Genomic DNA, 19,486 nt, shown 5'->3' with positions numbered 1-19,486 from the left:
CTAAATAAGCTACGCTTCAGAGTAACGACACTTGGGCATTTTGTGTCGTAAAATCATGGTTGCCAGTTATCTGAAGCTTTATCTGAAACCACAGGAAACACTTTTCCGCTCTCTGCAAATGCTTCAACAGTTCGTGACAGAGCAAAGCAATATTGCATGAGGTTCCAAACACCGAATCTTCTAATGCTGAGGAAGTCGCACTTTTGAATCATGACGATCGGCAGTTGCGTCTGCTCTGCATACGAGCCAAAATGGCGGCGCCCACAAGAATGCCGGGGAACGGAGTGCCGATACTCTAAGCGCAGCTCATTCAGTGGCTCTAAAGGCCCTGTCACACTGAGGCAACAGTTGGACAACTCTATCCGGCAACACGGGGAAGTCGTGTTGCCGGCGACCCTGTCACATCGAGGCAACAACAACAGTCGGGCAACACGTTGCTGCCGCCCGGCAACCGTGTTGCCCGATCTGTTGTCAGACAACCCTGTCACACCGCGCTGACGGCGGGGGCAACACGGGGAACACTCCGCCATCTTGATTGTTTACCTTCGTTCGTGTGCGGCGAGGAATCGCTGCAAATGTGACTCTACAAAGTGCTAGTGCGTTCGAAGGACCGGGAATTACCACGGTACGACTTCAACCAGTGACTGTGATTAGAAAACTTGACATGGGGAGTATTTTCCTCTTATTATCTTATCGAAATGTTCTTCATTCGCTGACAAAGCAGATAGCCCTAACCGAGGAAAGTGACATCGCTGATATATGTTCGGGATTTACGCCACCGTATGAAGTGTTTCTGTCCGGTTCTTTCATGCAATTCCTATTTCTACTGTAAAATTGAGTTAGTACCGGCAGTACCCCAAAGCGTCTTTTGCAGCGTGGTGTTGAGCTGAACTGACAGTGCTTCAAAACTGCGACACCGACACGATCGGCCTTCATAACAATCGGTGGAATAAATATTTTTCAACGCTGTCTACTTGCCTACCGCCTGCTATATGATCGCTTTATTCTCCCAAAACGTCCTGGGTACTTTGAAAACAAATCAGGTGTCTGGTAGCGGCTGTTTCCAAGTTCCAAGAATCAACAATCAAGATCAGAGTGGTCGTTTTATGCTTCAATTTTTTAATCTTTGGTTTTCTGGATTTTTTTTATTATATTTTATTAGCGGGTGAGTAGGCATGCCATTTTATTTCACTATCAGTAATGTGAGCTGGTCTCTCGGCAGTTCTAGTTTCAAAACCAGTCTTAACGTTCACGACCGTAGCTGTGACCATTTCGAAAATCGCTTTCCGTAACTACGCAGCAAAAACATTAAAATATTTTAGCTGCACGCCAGCCCTAATTATTGTTAAATAACGTTTTCCAAGCCTTTATTTGAGTAAGACTTTATTGATAGGGGACTAGCTCTACCATCGAAGCTATCTATGTTGTCGTGTTGCCGGCCCAAAATTCGCTCAGCCAGCGATCGGGGCAACACGCGTTGTCCAACACAAGTTACTGCTGTTTTTGTTGCCGAAAGCTGTCATACTGAGGCAACATTTTAGTTGTCGTCCACGTTGTCGTGCTGTTGCCGCGATGTGACAGGTTTGTCGGACAACACGGGGAGCGAGCAACAAGTTGCCCGACTGTTGGACAACGTGTTTTGTTGATGTTGCTGTCGTGTTGCCTCAGTGTGACAGGGCCTTAAGGGGAACCAAGGGGGGCCGCGAACTGGAGGAGCTGATTAAAAAGGTCCTATTCAATATGGTAGCGCCCTACCTACCAAACCCGTCGCAGGCCCAAACAAGGTGGTGCCACCCTATGGTTTCGGTGGGCCACAACATGTGTATTAAAGAAAAGTTAAGCCGTTTTTGTACGTACCAATGGATTTCTGCAGGGCATTAAACTCCTGGAGCAGTTGATGGTGAGTGCTCTGTTGTAGCCTGCTCCGCAGCTGTTCCAGCTCGGTCTCCTTCAGCTCAAACTCGGCCTTGAGCTTGTTGTATCTGCAGCGGGTGTTTGAGGATGTAGGTCTTGAAAGCAATTAGCCCGTTCGCACGTAGTGTCAAGGCTAGTTCCACATGCGCAACTATAGGGATCATGGCACAAAGCCCTCCCAAGTGGACCCTACGACCTACAGCTGCCAAAGCAACCGAATTATAGAAAATGTTGCAGGTCTTCTGGGCTACAGATGATTCTGTTCAAGAAAAGTAAATTTCATGACCTGTTGCATCTTTACTACATCTTGGTAGCAATGTACTACAGTGTCTAGCACGATTAGCCTGAAAGCTGTCACTTCCCTCGACAACCACAGGACTAGACTCAAAGCAATTACCGCAGAGGGAAGTGTAGATCATGTAACGAGCAGATTGACATCAGCACCACTAGCGCTGCCCACCAGATAAAAGGAAAACTCCACTATACTCCATTTTACTTTCAAGGGGCACTGACACCCCAAAATTCAAAGTTCCCAACACTCACCGCCGGCGCAGAACAACAGATGGCGCTACTGCACCTTGATGAAGACGGTCGAACGGCGGACGGCGCCTGTCAGCCACTCGCCAGCGATGGGTTCCCGCATGGACGAGCGGCTGACCAGTCTCGCTCGTCCACGCAGGAACCCATCGTTCGCGAGTGGCTGTCAGGCATTTTTCGTCGTTCGACCATATTCAGCAAGGTTCAGTAGCGCCATCTGTCGTTCTCCGCCGACGATTAGTGTGAGGAACTTTTATCTCTTTTTTTATATACAAATCGGCCGCAGATAAATGTAATTTCCGATTTTTTAGGTTATTTAGAGCTCGTAGATTGAGTTATGACCATAGAATAATGACCTCGAAAAACACTCGAGTTTCCTTTAAAATGTGGCATAGATCAGTGGTAACACCTTCGTTTCGCACGCAGCGGACCCAGGATCGATTCCAGCAGGCGGCGGGCAATCTTTTTTAAGGATTTGGCAACACCGACGACAGACGCCTTACATCGCCAACCTTCAACGGACACCATTGCCAGTAGTGGGAAGAGCCCATTACAGCTATCGTTGCAAAACACAAGATCTTTGGGTGTAGGAGACGTAATACAACAATTATTGTTTGAACATGCCGTCTGACGACCCCTCTGGTATTGCTCCAAGGCACAGGAAGAGAGAAGTGTTACAATCTAGGAAAATTGGCAGTCCACGAGTAATTTCGTTTTAGTTTAGTATGCGGAGACCCGTAGATTGAGTTATCACTATGGACAATCTCGGAATCGATTTGAGTGCCCCTCTAAGAGAGGGAAAAAAAAAAAAAAAGTAATATTTTTATGCCACTTTTTTAGCCAGTTGTCTGATGAGATTACGGATCATCTGACAAATGTTATTAGAAAGTTTCACTGGTGTAACTGGGGCGATTTGTTCCGGAATAAATTATTTCCAACATGGGCTCACCATCTACGGTACACCTTTCTGAACCTCCAAATATGTTTACATCAGTTTCTTTTTGTTATCAACACTAACTCCAGGAAAACTATCGTTTGATAATGAATTCATGTATGAAGCCAGTTCTTGAAGTTTCGATACTGATATTTTGTAAGGAACGCAACTGTGAAGTCATTTTCTGCATTTCCATGGTCTTTTGTTATGAAAACTTGCAGTATCTCCAACCTAGTGCATGCATAAAAACTAAAATCTTATTACATGTTTATTTTCTATTAAAAATTGTGTTAATTCTGTAATTTCTATCCACAGCTGCGTGACGTATGTATTACATTGTATGTGCTATCAAAAGAACCAATCATTATCAATCCCGTTTCTAAACAATAGTTTTTCTCAGGGGGTGTGGCGTTTATTTGACGCACCTTCATTTAACTCTTTGAAGGATTAATGAATAAACTTGAAACATTGCATGGCAACCTCATTCACAGTGTTGAATATGCCCTGAAACTTCAAGCAAGTCAGACTAACAGTTTAAAAGTTCACCTTTCAGAATAGTGTCATCCCTTAAGACGAAACAGAGGATAGCACACATTTATCCATTGCAGCTTACAAATAAGTTGCACCTACACCCCAGATACAGGAAGTCTAAGTGTTACACAAAGTTTTAGAAAAAGCAGAGAACACAAAACTTGCGTGTGGGAAACCTTCTGGATGCCAGCAAGCTCCTTGGCAACGGCGACTGCCTTGGTGGTGGCTTCGGCCAGTGCCTTCCTGTCCTGCTGGATGACCGCAACCTGCTCCAGGGTGCTTGGGCCTCTGGCCACAGCACCTGCAGAGATGCCACTGGTTTCAACGTTGGGGCGCTTGTGCAGCGAGCAAGTGTGTACATTGCAGCAGTTCCAACCAAAAATATGCAACTTGCAAAACTGTCCCACAGAAATAGCATCTTTACAAAAACATTGGTCCGACACGAAGGTGTCGCAGCGTCCCGCTTTGGGGGCATCGAACTTACCAAACGTTAATTATCGGCCATATTCCACGAGAAAACAATCAAGTTGCGGCGTTATGTTGCAGCATTACACAGACGCATGACCCCGAAGATTGCGCGATTGCGACGTCGCAGTGTTCCGTGACCTCGGACGTCACGCATGCACACAGCGTGTGCCCAGCTTATTCGCAATGCATTCTGCAAGTCTCCAAATTTACCGGATATGACCAGGACATGCTGGAATTTTTTAGAGAAATCAGCCCGGCTAGATCAGTTTATTGCAGAAATAGTCATTGAGCAGTTTCTGTCTCATAAGTAGGATTCCGTGCATGCAGATAAAACTGAAAAATGTTAGCCAGTGAACATTTTTGTCAATCTGAAAAGTTACAATATACAGTAAAACCTCGTTAATTCGGATCTCGTGGGACCGGCAAAAATGTCAGAATTATCCGAAAGTCGAAATATCGAAAGGACAAAAAAAGCTGCGCGAAAACGTTTCCCTGTGACATACCTTCATTTTGAGAAGAAATCTGTTATTACCGCCTGCTTTCTGGACGACCCATGGGCAGAGACGGCAACTTTCCTTAGTGCGGTCGAGTGCTCCACCACACTCGCACTGTCGGAGCTACGCATCCCGTGCGCTGACAATGTAGCACAGCAAGGCCTCTTCTAGTTTCGGGTGCACCACCTTCCAAGGCTGTTTTCTTTTCGCGTTGAGCTTCTCGCTCTCGAAAGCCCGTAGGATATCGGCCACAATTTTATGTACGTGGCCGAAGTGCTTCTCTTGACGTCGCAACTTTCCATCACTTGTCGAGAGAAGCCGCCCTCCAAGGCCCCCAGTATTTCCACTTTCGTCGCTAAATTCTTAGCCTAGTACAGCTGCAACGGAAAACAAGTAGCACAACTGACCAATAATCGGAGCGGCGAAATCGCGACACCCGGCGCTATTTTTTCCGAGCGCCGATAGTGAGAGTGCCAGTCACGTTGCATTTTTCAATGCGGGGGTGGCCGGCGAAAAATTGAGGGATAGGATAGTTGTTAAAATGGCGGGCTTTAGGATCCCCGCGTTGAGGCATAAAATGTGACTGTCACTCTCGCTATTGGCACGCTCGGGAACAATAGCCCCGCGTGTCGCGATTTTGCCGTTCCGGTCGTCGGTCCCTTGTGCTACCCTTTTTCCGTTGCAGCAATGCTTCTGCCGCTTCCGTGCCAGGAGAGTAACGCGCTGAAGCACGGCGATCCAGAGCAAAACTGGTGCGAAACACCGAGAACTGGAAGAGCGAAGAACCATGGGAAAGCCGGAAAAACCACGTGTGCACTTCGGATGGATAGCGGTCATACCTTTTGGAACAGACGGTAGCTTGCGCCACTGCCGAATTCGTCCGAATTAACCATAGTGCGCTGCGTTCCCTCCGAATTAATGAGCGTTTGCTGCCATTGACTAATACATACGTTTGACGGGACCGGATCGGCAGTTCAAATTATCCGAATTTCCGAATTAGCGGGGGTTGAATTAACAAGGTTTTACTGTACCGTGTTTGCACGATTCGAATGTGTCCCCCAATTCTAATGCACAGGCAGATTTAGCCCCCCCAATCTTCGCAGAGTAAATTGCTGCCGATTCTACCAGACAGGTACAATAATGAAGGTTAAGGACATGCGTCATAAAACAGATTTTATGAAATGCACGCCAACACAAAACTAAATACCGTGCACTAGTCACCTTTGTCTGAGTTTACCAATGGTTCTATGCTGCCCACAAAGCATATTAGGAGCCATGCTTCTTGCACTTGTCATCCCCTCTGGGAGGATCACCTCCCAAACAACATCCTGCGAGCTCGTCGGGTCACTCAGATTGCGAGGCCACGCAGTGCTGCTCCGTTTTCTTTTCCCGCCAGCGTGATGGCCTATCGTTTAAAATTAAGGCCTCCTAGTGTTTTTCCATCTTAAAGCGGCAGACACCAAAATGGCAAATGTAAGTAAACAGTCACGATGGCAATGGGGCTAGCAACCTTACAACGAGTACTCTGCTTTTCTTTTGAGTTTTAGTTTTTGGCTTCGACTGGATCGTGCAAGTCGAAAGTGTGCGTTAGAATTGTGTCAACACTTATAAACATTACACAAAAGAAAAAGGATTAGAGTATTTTGCAAAAGTCTTGGTACAGCATTAGGTAAGTGGTGCCATCGAGAAGTAATTAAATCTTCTCTCTAAACTCCAAGGATTACCCAAGCAGGCTCATTGTTGACCTCCGTTTTGGACAACAAAAATTTCGCAAGTATTGCGCTAGTCTTTCTTCAGGTCTTGCGCTTTACAGAGGGGAGGACGCAGCATTTTTGTATAAAAGCAGAAGCCAGCTACGAATGGAGCCTCCACGCTGTCTAGTAGCCTATGCCCTAGCACCAATTTTGTTTTAGAGCACAGCTCTTAGGCGCCCGTTTCCAACTTAAGCGGCGTCACCGTCGGCGCAGTCGCACGGTGCATTATGGGTAATTTTCCCCGCCAAATGTAGCAGAAAATTTTTTCGCCGCCAAATCTAGCGGAAAATTTTTTCGCCGCCAAATCTAGCGGAAAATTTTTTCGCCGCCAAATCTAGCGGAAAATTTTTTCGCCGCTAAATCTAGCGGAAAATTTTTTCGCCGCCAAATCTAGCGGAAAATTTTTTCGACGCTAAATCTAGCGGAAATTTTTTCGCCGCTAAATCTAGCGGAAAATTTTTTCGCCGCTAAATCTAGCGGAAAACTTTTTCGCCGCTAAATCTAGCCGAAAATTTTTTCACCGCTAAATCTAGCGGAAAATTTTTTCGCCGCTAAATCTAGCGGAAAATTTTCCTCGCTAAATCTAGCACAAGAGTGTCCCCACTGAATGTAGCGGAAAAATTTCCTTGCGAAATCTAGCGGAAAAATTTCTCTGCACATCAAAGATCTTTGATGTGCACATATTGCCACGTCCTTGTAAACATTGCTCACATCTAAAACAGCTTCCTGTATCCCCTGATGTATCCAGAGAACACTACTATTCTTTGTTACTTAGGATTCTAGATAATTCTAAATATTTTGCAATGAAAACTAAGCTCTCAAAAAACTGCCCTTGAATTTCACCCCCGAAAAAACTCCGAAAGCGCAAACACTCCAGCCAACACAGTGCTGAGAAATGCTGTTGCCAGTTGTCTGAAGATTTATCTGAAAACTATGAAAACAATTTTGCATCCTCCAAACATGACAAACATCCATGACAGAGCAAACCCCCCTCACCTGAGGTTCCTGACACCGTGTCTAGAGCTCACAAAGTTACATTTTCAAATTGTAACAATAGTTGATCAAGCCAACTCTGCAACAAGTACCAAAATGGCGGCACCAGCGAGAAAATTGGGGGACGAAGTGTCGGTACTCTAAGCACCGCTTAGTGACTAACGAAACTCCACTTTTAAGGTATGCAATACAACAATCCACTGACACGCAAAAATGACAGCCGAAGGCAGCTGTTAATTAAGACCCCCATTCCGGCACAAGAATGGGGAGAAGGTGTACCTCCAGAGACGACGCCGGAGGGGTCGAAAGAAGCTCCGTCGAAAGACACGGTCCGCTTCTGGACTCCGGAGTCAAAGGCCACCACGCGAGCGTCGTCCATGTTGGTCGTGACCAGCGTGGTGCCGAAGACGTACTTCATAGCAGAAGCCACCACTGGCGTGAAGTCCACCAGTGAGAGGGCTGAGAACACCTTGTCCTTGCCGACCTGCGTGCGGTAGAAAAGATGTCGCGCATTTGTGAAAGTTGGAACCTAAGATCCCCAGGTTCTGCAGGGCTAGCTTTTGCCCCGTGCGCTCCAAGCTGCGGTGCGTTAACACCTTCAGCCACCGGTCTTCCTTGCACAGCAGAGAGTGATACCACAACTTGCCAAAAAAACCATGTAACCGAAAGACAGGACAAAATGCACATGTCCTCAACATAGGTTTTGCACGTCGGCTGCCTTTCTGGACTAGAGTAAAGGTAGGCATATTCATTGCAGACGATTGTTAAAGAAGATTTGCCTCTATGCGGTTCCACTGCATTGCTGTAGAGTCACAATCTGACCAGTGCAGTGGAACTGTATTATGCCCGGAAAGTATCTCTCAGCGCATTTACAGCATTATGGTTCGCCAATTTCTTTGTGATGACATCACAAATGTGGCACGCTGTTCCAAGTCACAAGCATGGCTGCGGCTGAGCAACAGAGGGGGATGTGGCAAACAGCCTGTTCTGCCGCAGGTCGCTTTTCAGATCGACGTTTCACGGACGCTTTAGTAGCCGGGAATCGGGAAGCCGCGGCGACAGCGACACTCGCGTTCGTTCATACTTTTTGCCCAAATTTCTACTGCCAACCGCCGGGATCTCGGCATACGACGACACGACACACCCGTTTCTCTGTCACGACTCACTTGCCGCTACGGGACAACCTTTGATGCATAGGCAGGATAAAATGCCAAGACAACGGTCCAAGATGAGTTCCAGGTACAGTAGTGCAACTCACAACTCGGAGTGTTATATGTACGGTGCACGCCACACCCAAAATGTAACGCGTGAGCGTCAGCCGAAGTAACTGCTTAGGCCACCTACCGGCAAAATCGGGCAGCTCCACAATGCCGTTTCCTATGGTTGCGGCGTTTGCATTTTTGCCGTTTGACAGCTCACACTACTGCCCCTTTGAGTAACTAATTTTTTAACGCAGAAAGTGTTTTATCAGCCGATTTCCACGAAATTCTGCAATGTTTGGCAGTAAAGGTTGGCTGTAACAGCCAGACGTAACGACACCGAAAATCATTACGTCCATAGGGAATCACATAAAGACTTGGGTCCCCCGGTAGGCATCGAGCTCGCCACCTTGAGATTGAGAGCCAAGTGCTCTACCGACTGAGCTATCATGGATCGGCAACCCGAGCGTTGAAAGGTGAAATCGTTTGCGCGCCGCTGCCTTTTTTTTTTTTCCTTTGGAAGGCCTATACTAACACATTCTGTGCTTACCAGTCTTTGTCAGCATGATGAAGCTTGTCTGATTTTTGAAGTAATGACACATAGCTTCGAACCGTGGTCACAGACAGGACCAGAACGCAGGATGAGACTTAATATACGTTCCTGCTTTGGAATCCTTTCTTTGGCATTCTTATCGCCTAATGCCGTAATCGCATCGACTACAGAGCTACCAGATGCACGGAGCTCCCCCATGTCTTGCATTTATCGCAAACGAAATTATGGGTGCAGCTGCGGTGCCGCCGGCAATAGATGAGGGACGACGATGGTGACATGCGCAATTTCTCGGGATTTTCGCTGGAGCTTCTACAACCAATTGCTGAAATTGTAACCCCCGACGGCACGGCACTCTGGCTTTTGCAACGCCGTTCGTTGCTGCTCGCGGAACTTTTTCAATGCATGGGTGCAATGAGACGCCAACCAGGGTCCAGGGTCGCGTTCTAGGCACCCTGACAAAAGCGAAGAGGCTCACCAGACTCTCGGCTTTCTTCATCACCGTGGGCTCGACGTCCCTGCCCACGATCTTGTTCAGCGGGATGATGGTGACACGCCGCTTCAACCTGCCGCTCTTCAGCAACAGTTTACCCGTCTCCTCGGTGTCAACCACCACGTTGAAGAGCTGCGCAGAGACGAGTTGGGACACTTTGCATCGGTTTAAAGGAGAGTTCACTAGGGACGGAAGGGGGGAGGGGGGGGCACACAGGAATGCAAGATTGTGACGTTGGACATTATGCTAATGAAAAAACAGTGAGTGAGCAGGCAAGTTGGTTGATGTTGATCATGATGTAGAAAACCCGAAACTGCGGTAAAAGCAGGGAAACTTGGTCGAAGAAGAAAGACAGGGGAAAAACACGTCTCCTTCGACTAAGTTTCCCTGCTTTTACCACAGTCTCGGGATTTCTACATCATGATTAAGCTAATGTTATTTTTCGCTGGAGTCTCCCCTTTGTTGAGAAGGCTAACAAAAAAGATGAAACCAGGGATGTGGCAAGCTGGGTAAGTTGGTATGGTGACATTGCAAACAGAACAGCGCACAAAAAGACAAGGACAGAGAAAAGGAACATGCACGACACAGAAGCACTGACTCTCAACTGAATTTCTACGCAAAAGGAAGAAGAGAATGTGCTGAAAGTCGTGCAGTGCCAGAGCGTGTCACACTCGACAAAACACCATCTAACTTATACGTCTTTGCCCCGTAGTCCGATTTAAAAACAAGGTTTCTGTTTGAGGCAGTGCCACTAATGGGTGGCTAACGAAGCATTCCCCCAAGCTATTAATGCAATGCACTTCCCAAATTTCACAAGTCGTCTTGTCTCAATAATGTACAATTATTGTTGTGCCTTTAAGGATTAGAGAACATAAGCAGTTATTGCAACATATGGGAAGATGACCGCCCACCGCAGATTTCAGTGAACGATCGTGCTCGAGAAGGCAGTCATTCAGGCACAAGTCGGTTTGGCCCACATAGTAGTTTCTACCATTTCTTAGTGGGTTAGTGGGATTCTGTACACAACACCTGTTGAACATGACACATAGGGGTGACTGAGGTGTTTCTGGCACTTGGCTTTTTTAAGTTTTTCCGCTATCGAGCGAACCTTGGAACAGATTTTTACCATTCTTTTGGAAGCTGAAAACACCACAGGCACATCATACCTTTTGGCTGCTCCTTTTGAATTATGTGGTGTTTTGTGCATAGGTATATGGAACCACCACCATTTGTTTCTGGTGATCTCTAGGTTTGCTTTGCTGACACCCTTTGATCTTACGTAGCAAGGCCCCTACCACCTCGTTTATAACCTGCGACGGGAAGCCAGATGAATGGAATCTCTCAACTTGAACGTTAAAACTACCCCAGACAGTTTGAAACCAGGACACAAGTATGGAAATTGCAATCCCCATTTAACTACTTTCCTGCATCACTAAAGAAAGACACCGTTGGCCACAGATTGGACATGACTACAGCGTCAGCGTTCGACTAGGATTCGTGTCCAATTAGTGAGAACACAACTCCTAGCCAAATGCCGATGCCGTAATTGTGTCCAATCTGTGCCCTCCGATGGCCTGCTTTACAGACTCGGAAAAATTCAGCACTTGGGCTTTCTTACCTACAAGGCGTTGGCAGAAGTCGCAATGTGACAAACTTCTTTGCAATGTAATAGATGCGAGAGCAGCTAAGCATCAGTTGTTGACAAGCACTTGCTCGTCAGCAACTGTCGAGTGACACTTGGATAGAAGCGTCGGTACCAACAAGCTCAATGTAGCTAAAACAAGTGTGCGGCGCTTTGCGACAACTGTGCGTGCATGCGCAGCTAAGAACACAGTAAGTCATTTACTCTGGTGAATGCAAAACCTTTTTCTACAGCAGCCTCCGCAGATTCAAAAAACTAAGGATCGGAGAGGCTGTGAATAGCCCTAATGCACGCCGTGCAAGCTGTAATGTGAAGCTCCAGGCTTGTTTTTGAACATTTTAAAGTTTCTTAACATAAAAAGCAATTTCGAGGCGCTGTTATTCATTAGAAAGATTGCTCACATAAACGTCATGCATGTTTCTTTAATAGACAAACCAATCTTTAATCGCCATAAATGCGAACTAACATAGCCACTTCATGCTTTGACATAGCGCGTCGTCTGCTCATATCCTATCAGCTCAGTCACAGGAGGGCACCCGCAAGGTGGCGCCACCAAAACATCTCGTTGCCAATAGTGTAGTATAGGAGTCGCAAAGAGCAACTTCTTTATTAGGAGTACAATAACTCTGCGCTCAAAGCGTAAATGTGCTTGTGTTTATGTTTTTTTGTTAGTTTTTTTCATGTTCACGCAAATTGTTATGAACTCCAAAATTGCATCAATGCTTCGTGAAGATTATGCTTCAAGCATTTTATAACTTTAATGATTGTGACAGACAAACCACCTAAGCTTCTTTAGCAGACAAGACATTGTCTCAAAAGGAGCTTTTTATTTATTTATTGCAGAATCCTCACGGTGCAGCGGGTGTTATGAAAGGGAGTAGGGAACTTAAAAAAAGAGACAAAAATTGGAATCAAACACAGTCACGAGAGTTATAAGCAAATATAATGAGGGTATAGATATGAACGATGCCTATAGGTGGTTTCACTGGCAATGTTCTAGGTATGAAGGCTATGCCACAAGGTGCTGTAAATGCTCTACTATCTCCTAAGATGGCATTTTAGAGAAAGGAGCTAGCCCATGGCCCTAACATATGAAAGAACTCTCAACAGCATAGGCACAACAGCATTGCTGGCAAGCATGCAAGCAAAGAGCAGGGGCGCATACCTTGCCCCCCGCGGCCATCTCCAGAGCCCGAGCCGCTCTCTTGTCCTTGATGGTGAACAGGTCGCACACCAGTCCCAGTACTTTACGCCGGTCAAAGTTCTTCACGGGGTCAGTATAGTGGAAGCTCAGGTGCTGGTTCCTGCGCAACGGAAACAAACACAGGGCGCCACCACATCAAGCCGTGGTACTCGCAAGGAAAACACTGGGCAGCGCCCTAATTCGATTTACTGTCAGCAAGCCAGATCGTACTGCATTGCAAACTACCTCCCCTCCACCTGCCGCTCGCATGGTGGTTATGTCCACCCCTAAAACATTCCTGGAGAGAATCCTGCTCTTCAGGTAAAGTAAGCTGTTCCTTTGGAGGATCAGTAACAAGTAACATATTTAGATACTTTTGAGCGAGTAATGAGCAACAATATTTAGTAGTTACTTCTTTTGGGTAGCATGTACATGTCTGCTTGCAACTAAACGTTCATTGAAGGATTTCAACGCTGCAACTTCATATTCTGCACACATAGGCTCATCTTTTTGTGTAAAATACAAACAAACAAACTTTCTTGGGTATTTCACGCAGTATTGCCAAAAGCAATCAACTGCAACGATCACTTCTACACCTTATGCTAATTCCCAGACCTCTTCGAGCCCCCAAGATTCACAAATAAGGCAGTTTTCACACCTAACAGATGCTGAAAACAAATCCTGCGTTTTATATGCCGCCTGTACCACCGCCACAAACCCGAGGAAAGTGGCACGGAAAGGGAACCCACCTTGCTTCAAAGACGTCCACTTTCTGGCTCAGCGTGTTGACCTCCCTTTGCAACTGCTGCTTCTGCGAGAGCAGTGCCTCCTCCTTCCCCTCTTCATAGTTGAGCTTGCTCATCTGAGCCTGCGTCCAACAAGTGAGCAACATCTCAAACGAAAGGCAAAAGGCCGAACACGGCCTAACCTAACTATCGCACAAATGTAGGCGTTCTGGTTACAAAATACCTACCACATTTTCCAGACTACACATGCTTAAAAGATTAAACTTTATGTAGTGCAGATTATCTTACAGGTGCAGACTCGACAAGGACTTGTTGCTTTTCCACGATGTGACACAAAAGATTTCACGATTGACAGGTTATTTTAATGGTTACTGAATGATATAAGCTTCTTCGTGCGCTAATAAGCCGGCACTTTTTAAAATGTCCTGTGATGAGAACCCTTTTATGTGCAGATTATGCACCGGGTCCATACTATACAAGGGAAATTATTTTCACCAGAAATCTGCCCATACTAACTATAAACCTTTTATTGAAAGCGCCCGAAGGAGGCACTGTTGGCAGTTTACGTCCTTGTGAACTTCCGGTTCATCAAATATTTTGACCAATTCGCCAGGTGATTACCTAAAGGACCGGTTAGTGAGAGATTTGTTTAAGATTTTTTAATCCCCCTCCCCCTCCCCCCCCCCCCCCCCCCCTCCCCCCCTCCCCCTCCCCCCCCCCCCCCCCCCCCCCCGTAAGGCGACCGATCCCCCCTGATCTGTTTTATAGCACAGCAGAAGAACCTCGCTAAATCCCAAACTTCGTGATTTCTGTAGAACATCACCGTCCCAGAACTTCCGACATAAACAGGCTCAGAGAGCCCGCCGAAACAGAGCGACCAGAAGTCTCTTGGAGGGCAAAAGACAACGAAGTTGTCTTTTGCCCTCCAAGACAACTTTATAGTCCAAGGGCCAAATTTGCTTCCTTGCACAAAAGACAAAAAGTATGCCACCAACCTTGAGTAGATTGATGTCCTTCTCGATGGCCTTGTTGGCAGCATCGTCCTTCTGGTAGCTCGACTCCGTCTTGCGGCACTCTGCCTGCTTCTTCTTGGACTCCTCCTGAGAGTGTTTAAGGTCCATCTCTGCCTGGCGCATCGCCGTCACTGCCTCCGCTATGTCGCTCTTGGCCGCTGCAAGCAAGGACAACCGTGATCAAAGCGAAATGGTGCTAGCTGCACTACTTTACCGCGAATGCCTCTGCCTGTGTTCAGTTGTGCGAGATTTGATGCCACAGAAAAGAAAGGCATTGCCACAAGTTGCGCAAACGTTACGCTGCAACGACTGCAGACGTAAAGCTGGCCGCAGTGGCAACCAGTTCACTGAACGACGTCTCGTCGGCACTGTGATATTGCATCTAAAGAAGCCCGCGTTCATTCCGTCGACACAACTCACGACGTTTTGTTGGCAGCTTCTTTCCGTGCACACCAACAAAATCGTGAATGTAGCCTAGCTTGCTGGACCCTCAATGGTTCCAGAGAAGCGTAGCATAACCTGGAGCCCGAGATTATACAGTCCGTTTTTACCGAGCAAAACAAAGTGAAACGAGGGGGTGACCCTTTGCACTGCATGTTTGGAAGCAGAGGAGTGGAGATAACAAATTTTTCTTTTTTGCTTTATCGGAGCCATTTGGATGGCTCTGCTATAGTTCCAATATACTCTTGCCGAACTAGACAAAAGCCAGTAATCCAATCCACTGAGATACACTGTTGCAGAAAAGCAGCGAGAAAACGAGTTTACACGAAACGTCGCAACGTCTACGAAACGTCTGTCCATGAAACCGCCCCAAACTCAGGAAGCTCCAAGTGAACATCTGGAGGAGTTTCACTACTGTCAAATAGAACAGCACAGCAAAATACGGACAATCAAGATACTAGGATGCCTTTAGACAAAAAAAAGGAAAGAGGTCCAACCCCTCAGCTGTTCCGTGATGGTTGCTTCCTCTCCGTCAGCATTGCTGGAGAGGCCAGCTGTGACGGCCCTGAAGTGCTTGTTTGCGGCCGCCACCGCTTCGGCGTCTTTCTGGCTGCTCTCCGCAAGGGCATCGACAGTTGCCTGCAGCTTGTCGGCCTGCTTCTGCTTGCTCACCAGGGCAGCGTTATCCTGCGCTCGAAGGAAAATCAAACCGATCCCGATCAGTTCCTCGGCAGACCAATTGGACAGTACAGCGATGTCTCATTCACAAGTACGCTTCTGCTCCCATAAAAATAGTCCATAATGCGAGTTGTTCGTATTGACGAGACAAAAATGCATGGGCTTACCCAGCTCATCCTAGAAAAAATTGCCTATATAAAAAAAGATCCATAAACAAAAGATTGGGGGTTTTACGAGTTAAAAACTAGGGATGCCGCAAACTTTTTTCGAGCCAAAGTTTCAATGATCAAATCAATCGGTTTGAAAGATTTCGAATTTTCGACCTTTCTAAATCAAAAAATTCGACGAAAGTTGAATTTTCGAACTTGTCAAACTAAAAAGTTTGACGCTTTTCAAAATTTCGAACTTTGCCCGTTCAGAAATGCAATGTTTTTCTAACTTATTATGTTAAAAATTCGATCCTTTTCAAACTTCCAAACTTATTACGCTGCAAAATTCGATGCTTGTCGAACTTTCAAACTTGATAGACTAAAAAAAAATTCGATGATTTTCGAATTTCTTCCACTAAAAAGTTGGAAGCTTTTTGAACTTTCAAACTTCCTACGCTAAGAAATTCAACAATTTTCAAACTTGTATATCTATAGTCGGTGACAGGTCAAGAACGAAATGGAAGCTCCTCCCACCTCTTTCCACTTTAGTAGTGCGGACGCTGGTGGGGAGGCGACCTCTCCGCCATTCACTCCGCTGAGGTGGAAAGGGGTGGGAGGAGCCTCTAGTTCGTTCTTGACCAGTCACCGACTTTAGAGATTTCGAAAATTTTCTAACTTTCGATACTTGAAGAGCCAAAAGTTTGCGAACTTCTAAAAACCGGCAAGCGGTTTCATTTGGATTCAAGCAATAAAATACATTCATAATTTTTTATTTTCGAATTTTACATGCGGTGCTGCATCTGGCATGCTTAGTTTTGAAGAAATAAATTCCCGAAGGAGCGAGGAAGGACGACTGGTTTTTGACGATTGGCATGCCATATTTGAAGCGCACTATAGCCGTAGCTATTTATAATAGAGGTGTTAAACTTTTTAAGAATGATCTATGTACAGCATAGGTAAGTGTTGTCTTAAAATATGATTATTGTTATTCAAGACGCGTTTTGAAGAAATGTTCAAACTTTTATCTATAGGCAATTGTGTCCTAAACCTGGTCATGTTTTTCATCTAAATTGTTTGAGGCGTCACATTTAAATTAACACCACAGACAGTACATTTCATTGCCGTCTGCAGAATAAAAAATAATGTATTTATTGTTTTGTCACGTTGAGGAATAAACTAACTCACGGGGCAAGATTTCTAATATTGTTCAGGTTCAGCACGTCATTAAACGAAAAAGCCATTTTTACATATTTTTTTTCTCGCTTCATGTTTTTGGGACGTGTCTCTTTTAGCTTTTACACATTTTATCCGTGCATTTATTGTTAAGTTTAATTTTTTTTACCAATGGCACAGTTATTTAGGTCAAACAGACATCGCTTGGGGACTTCCGAACCACTAAGCATGTGTCGAGTAGTGCCTCCTGACAAAGAGTTTCCGACAACGACCATTTACGCTATCTTTCATGCAGTGAAGATCGACAGTAGCTATACATATGCATAAATAATTCTAGATTAAAGTACCGTATTTGCACGAATATAACGCGAGTTTTTTTTCGAAATTACGTGCTCCAAAACGCACCTCGCGTTATATTCGGAATCGAGTTCAGCCACGAGGCGCGCGAGTCTGGAGAAAGCCTGAGGAGAAAGTCATCCCTCCAGCTCAATGCAAAAGATCCAATGGAAAAAGAAGTGGGGGTGTGGAGGGGCATTTTCTAGCCATTGGGCCACGTGAAGGGGCGAATAGAAAACATAAAAAAAGCATTTTTATCGCTTTTGTGTTTTTACAACGCGCGCACGCCGCACGCGCGCGCGCCATGCGGGAATGCGGGCACCGGCCAATTCGAGCCAAGCCAAGCCGGGCCAAGTCAAGTCAACACAAGCCAAGCCAAGACCACCGACCGCGTTTACGCAATCGTGCAACACGAGGCATTTGTTTACGAAGAGGGACCAGAACAAGAAGTACGATCGTGTATCGGGTTCAGCTGTCTTTTCTCTGTCTGCGCATTGTTTAGTTTCTGCTCCAGAGTGGTCTGGTGTTTGTGTGTTGGTGCTTCTGCTTCCGCGCCTTGTTTGGATTGTGGGCTGCCGAGGAGCTCCCACGGAAGAAAAAAGAACTACCAGACAAGCAGGTGCCGTGCTGCTGCATACCTGCGTAGTCGCCAAGTGGATTGTAAACGGAAGGACCTGAGCAGTGAGGATGAGTGCAGTCAGAACATAAACTGATATTTCTTCCATTTCCATTGACTTTTCACTTCTGCTATGCCACCGAGTGCGAGAAATTGACGCGGCATCGGTTCGCGTTATAATAGTAATAATATTTTTTTTCTTTTGGGGGGCATCAAAAACTGCCCTCGCGTTATATTCGTGGTCGCGTTATATTCGTGCAAATACGGTAAGCTCGACCATGCCCTCTTTCCCCGTATTGTTTTCTTTAACAGTCTGAAATATCTGGGGGGAAGCGGGGGTACTGGACACAATCTGCAACATGCTACACCATAGGTTCTCAAACTTGATTCCCCACAGGGGTTCCCCCAGAGTACCTTTATGCATTCCCCGAGCTCGCAAACTTTCTCGACCGCCCCTATCCTTACGTAGAAGTGTTTTCTTCTTCGTCTAAGCAGCATTTTAGCGAATCTGAGCCACCCGTGGATGCGTAACTATGAACCAAACACTTACTAGCATGTGCATTATTGTTCACATGGTCCGCATGGTTCAGGAATGCTTTATTGCGCCAATGCCGGGACTGGGGAGGATTTCTTGTCTAGCAGTCAAGAAAGATAGAGATTCCTCGAGGTCGACAAGTTTGAAAGTCCCTGCACTACACCGCGAGAGACAAAGCGGTAAACAGAGTATATGTGGTCGTCAGTATGTACCTCATCCATGTTTTTTTTGAAGCCTGCCTGGTTCTTGGCCTCTCCCTTGATCTGGTCCTTGGTGAACTGGATGTCAGAGTTCACCTTGGTTTCTTCCAACTGCTTCTCCTTCAGCTCCTTCTCGAGCGCATCCAGACGGTCTCCAGTCTCCTAAGAGTTCAAACATGCTTGGCTCGATAAACGGCACCGGCAACTCCAAGTCTGCACTCTTACAAAGGCCAGGCGACCACAGCGAATTCCAGAGGGATTGCAAAAACCCAGAAAAGAAATGTACAGGAGGACACAGTTCTAACAAATGCTCACAGCAGAAGGAACCGAGTTTTCAAGCATCAAAACATTCAGTCAAACTACAAATTTTGAATTCAGTTGATCATGACACGATGCTGCTGCTGTAAATGTTTGAACTAAACGACATGCTTTAGTGTTACTAAGAGCCAGCTGTACAAGTGTCAAAACTTGGGAAACTAAAGCTGGAAATGTGAATGTAATTGGAACTAAGCGCGAGAGGCCACACCGATGCGGTCTCCAAATGTGAGCAGCCTTTTAACTTCAAGGTGGATGATACACATTTGGAGAAGATGCAGGTTAAAATCTTTAGGGTACTGCTTCAGACAGCACATTTGCATGTCTAGGGTATACTTTTAAAATCCTGCAACTCGAGCAACTTGCAGGTTTTGAAGGTAGGCGCATTGAAAGCAGTGAATTCAACATACCTCTTTCCGCCTGCGCTCCAGCTCCGCAATCTCCTTGCCTATGTCCTTCGTCTTGGCATTAATTTCATCGATGGTGGTGTGGGACTTCGAAATCTTGGCCTTTGTTTCTTCCAACCTTCTGCCCGACTGCTGGCTTCCATTCTGCATGGTGAAGAACGCCGTGCATGCTCTATACAAGCTGA

At 46.1% G+C, this 19,486-nt stretch overlaps 1 protein-coding gene across 2 annotated transcripts in view; it reads right to left on the bottom strand.

The window, feature by feature from the left end:
- LOC121835356 (structural maintenance of chromosomes protein 2-like) overlaps positions 1-19,486 on the bottom strand; it is a 46,449-nt gene that overhangs the window by 20,235 nt on the left and 6,728 nt on the right. For both annotated transcript variants that reach the window (XM_042289484.1, XM_042289485.1), the window contains 10 exons: positions 19,305-19,445; positions 18,592-18,741; positions 15,390-15,579; positions 14,434-14,609; positions 13,442-13,560; positions 12,675-12,813; positions 9,853-9,999; positions 7,905-8,109; positions 4,082-4,217; positions 1,858-1,982 (listed from right to left, as the gene is read on the bottom strand). In XM_042289484.1, coding sequence (XP_042145418.1) covers positions 1,858-1,982; positions 4,082-4,217; positions 7,905-8,109; positions 9,853-9,999; positions 12,675-12,813; positions 13,442-13,560; positions 14,434-14,609; positions 15,390-15,579; positions 18,592-18,741; positions 19,305-19,445 — 1,528 coding nt within the window. The remainder of the gene's footprint in view (positions 1-1,857; positions 1,983-4,081; positions 4,218-7,904; positions 8,110-9,852; positions 10,000-12,674; positions 12,814-13,441; positions 13,561-14,433; positions 14,610-15,389; positions 15,580-18,591; positions 18,742-19,304; positions 19,446-19,486) is intronic.

Source organism: Ixodes scapularis, unplaced genomic scaffold (assembly GCF_016920785.2).
Source record: "Ixodes scapularis isolate PalLabHiFi unplaced genomic scaffold, ASM1692078v2 PGA_scaffold12__126_contigs__length_90152505, whole genome shotgun sequence".
Taxonomy (NCBI): Eukaryota; Metazoa; Arthropoda; class Arachnida; order Ixodida; family Ixodidae; genus Ixodes; species Ixodes scapularis.
Note: the sequence above shows the minus strand (reverse complement) of the source record. Positions and strands in the feature narration are given on the sequence as shown.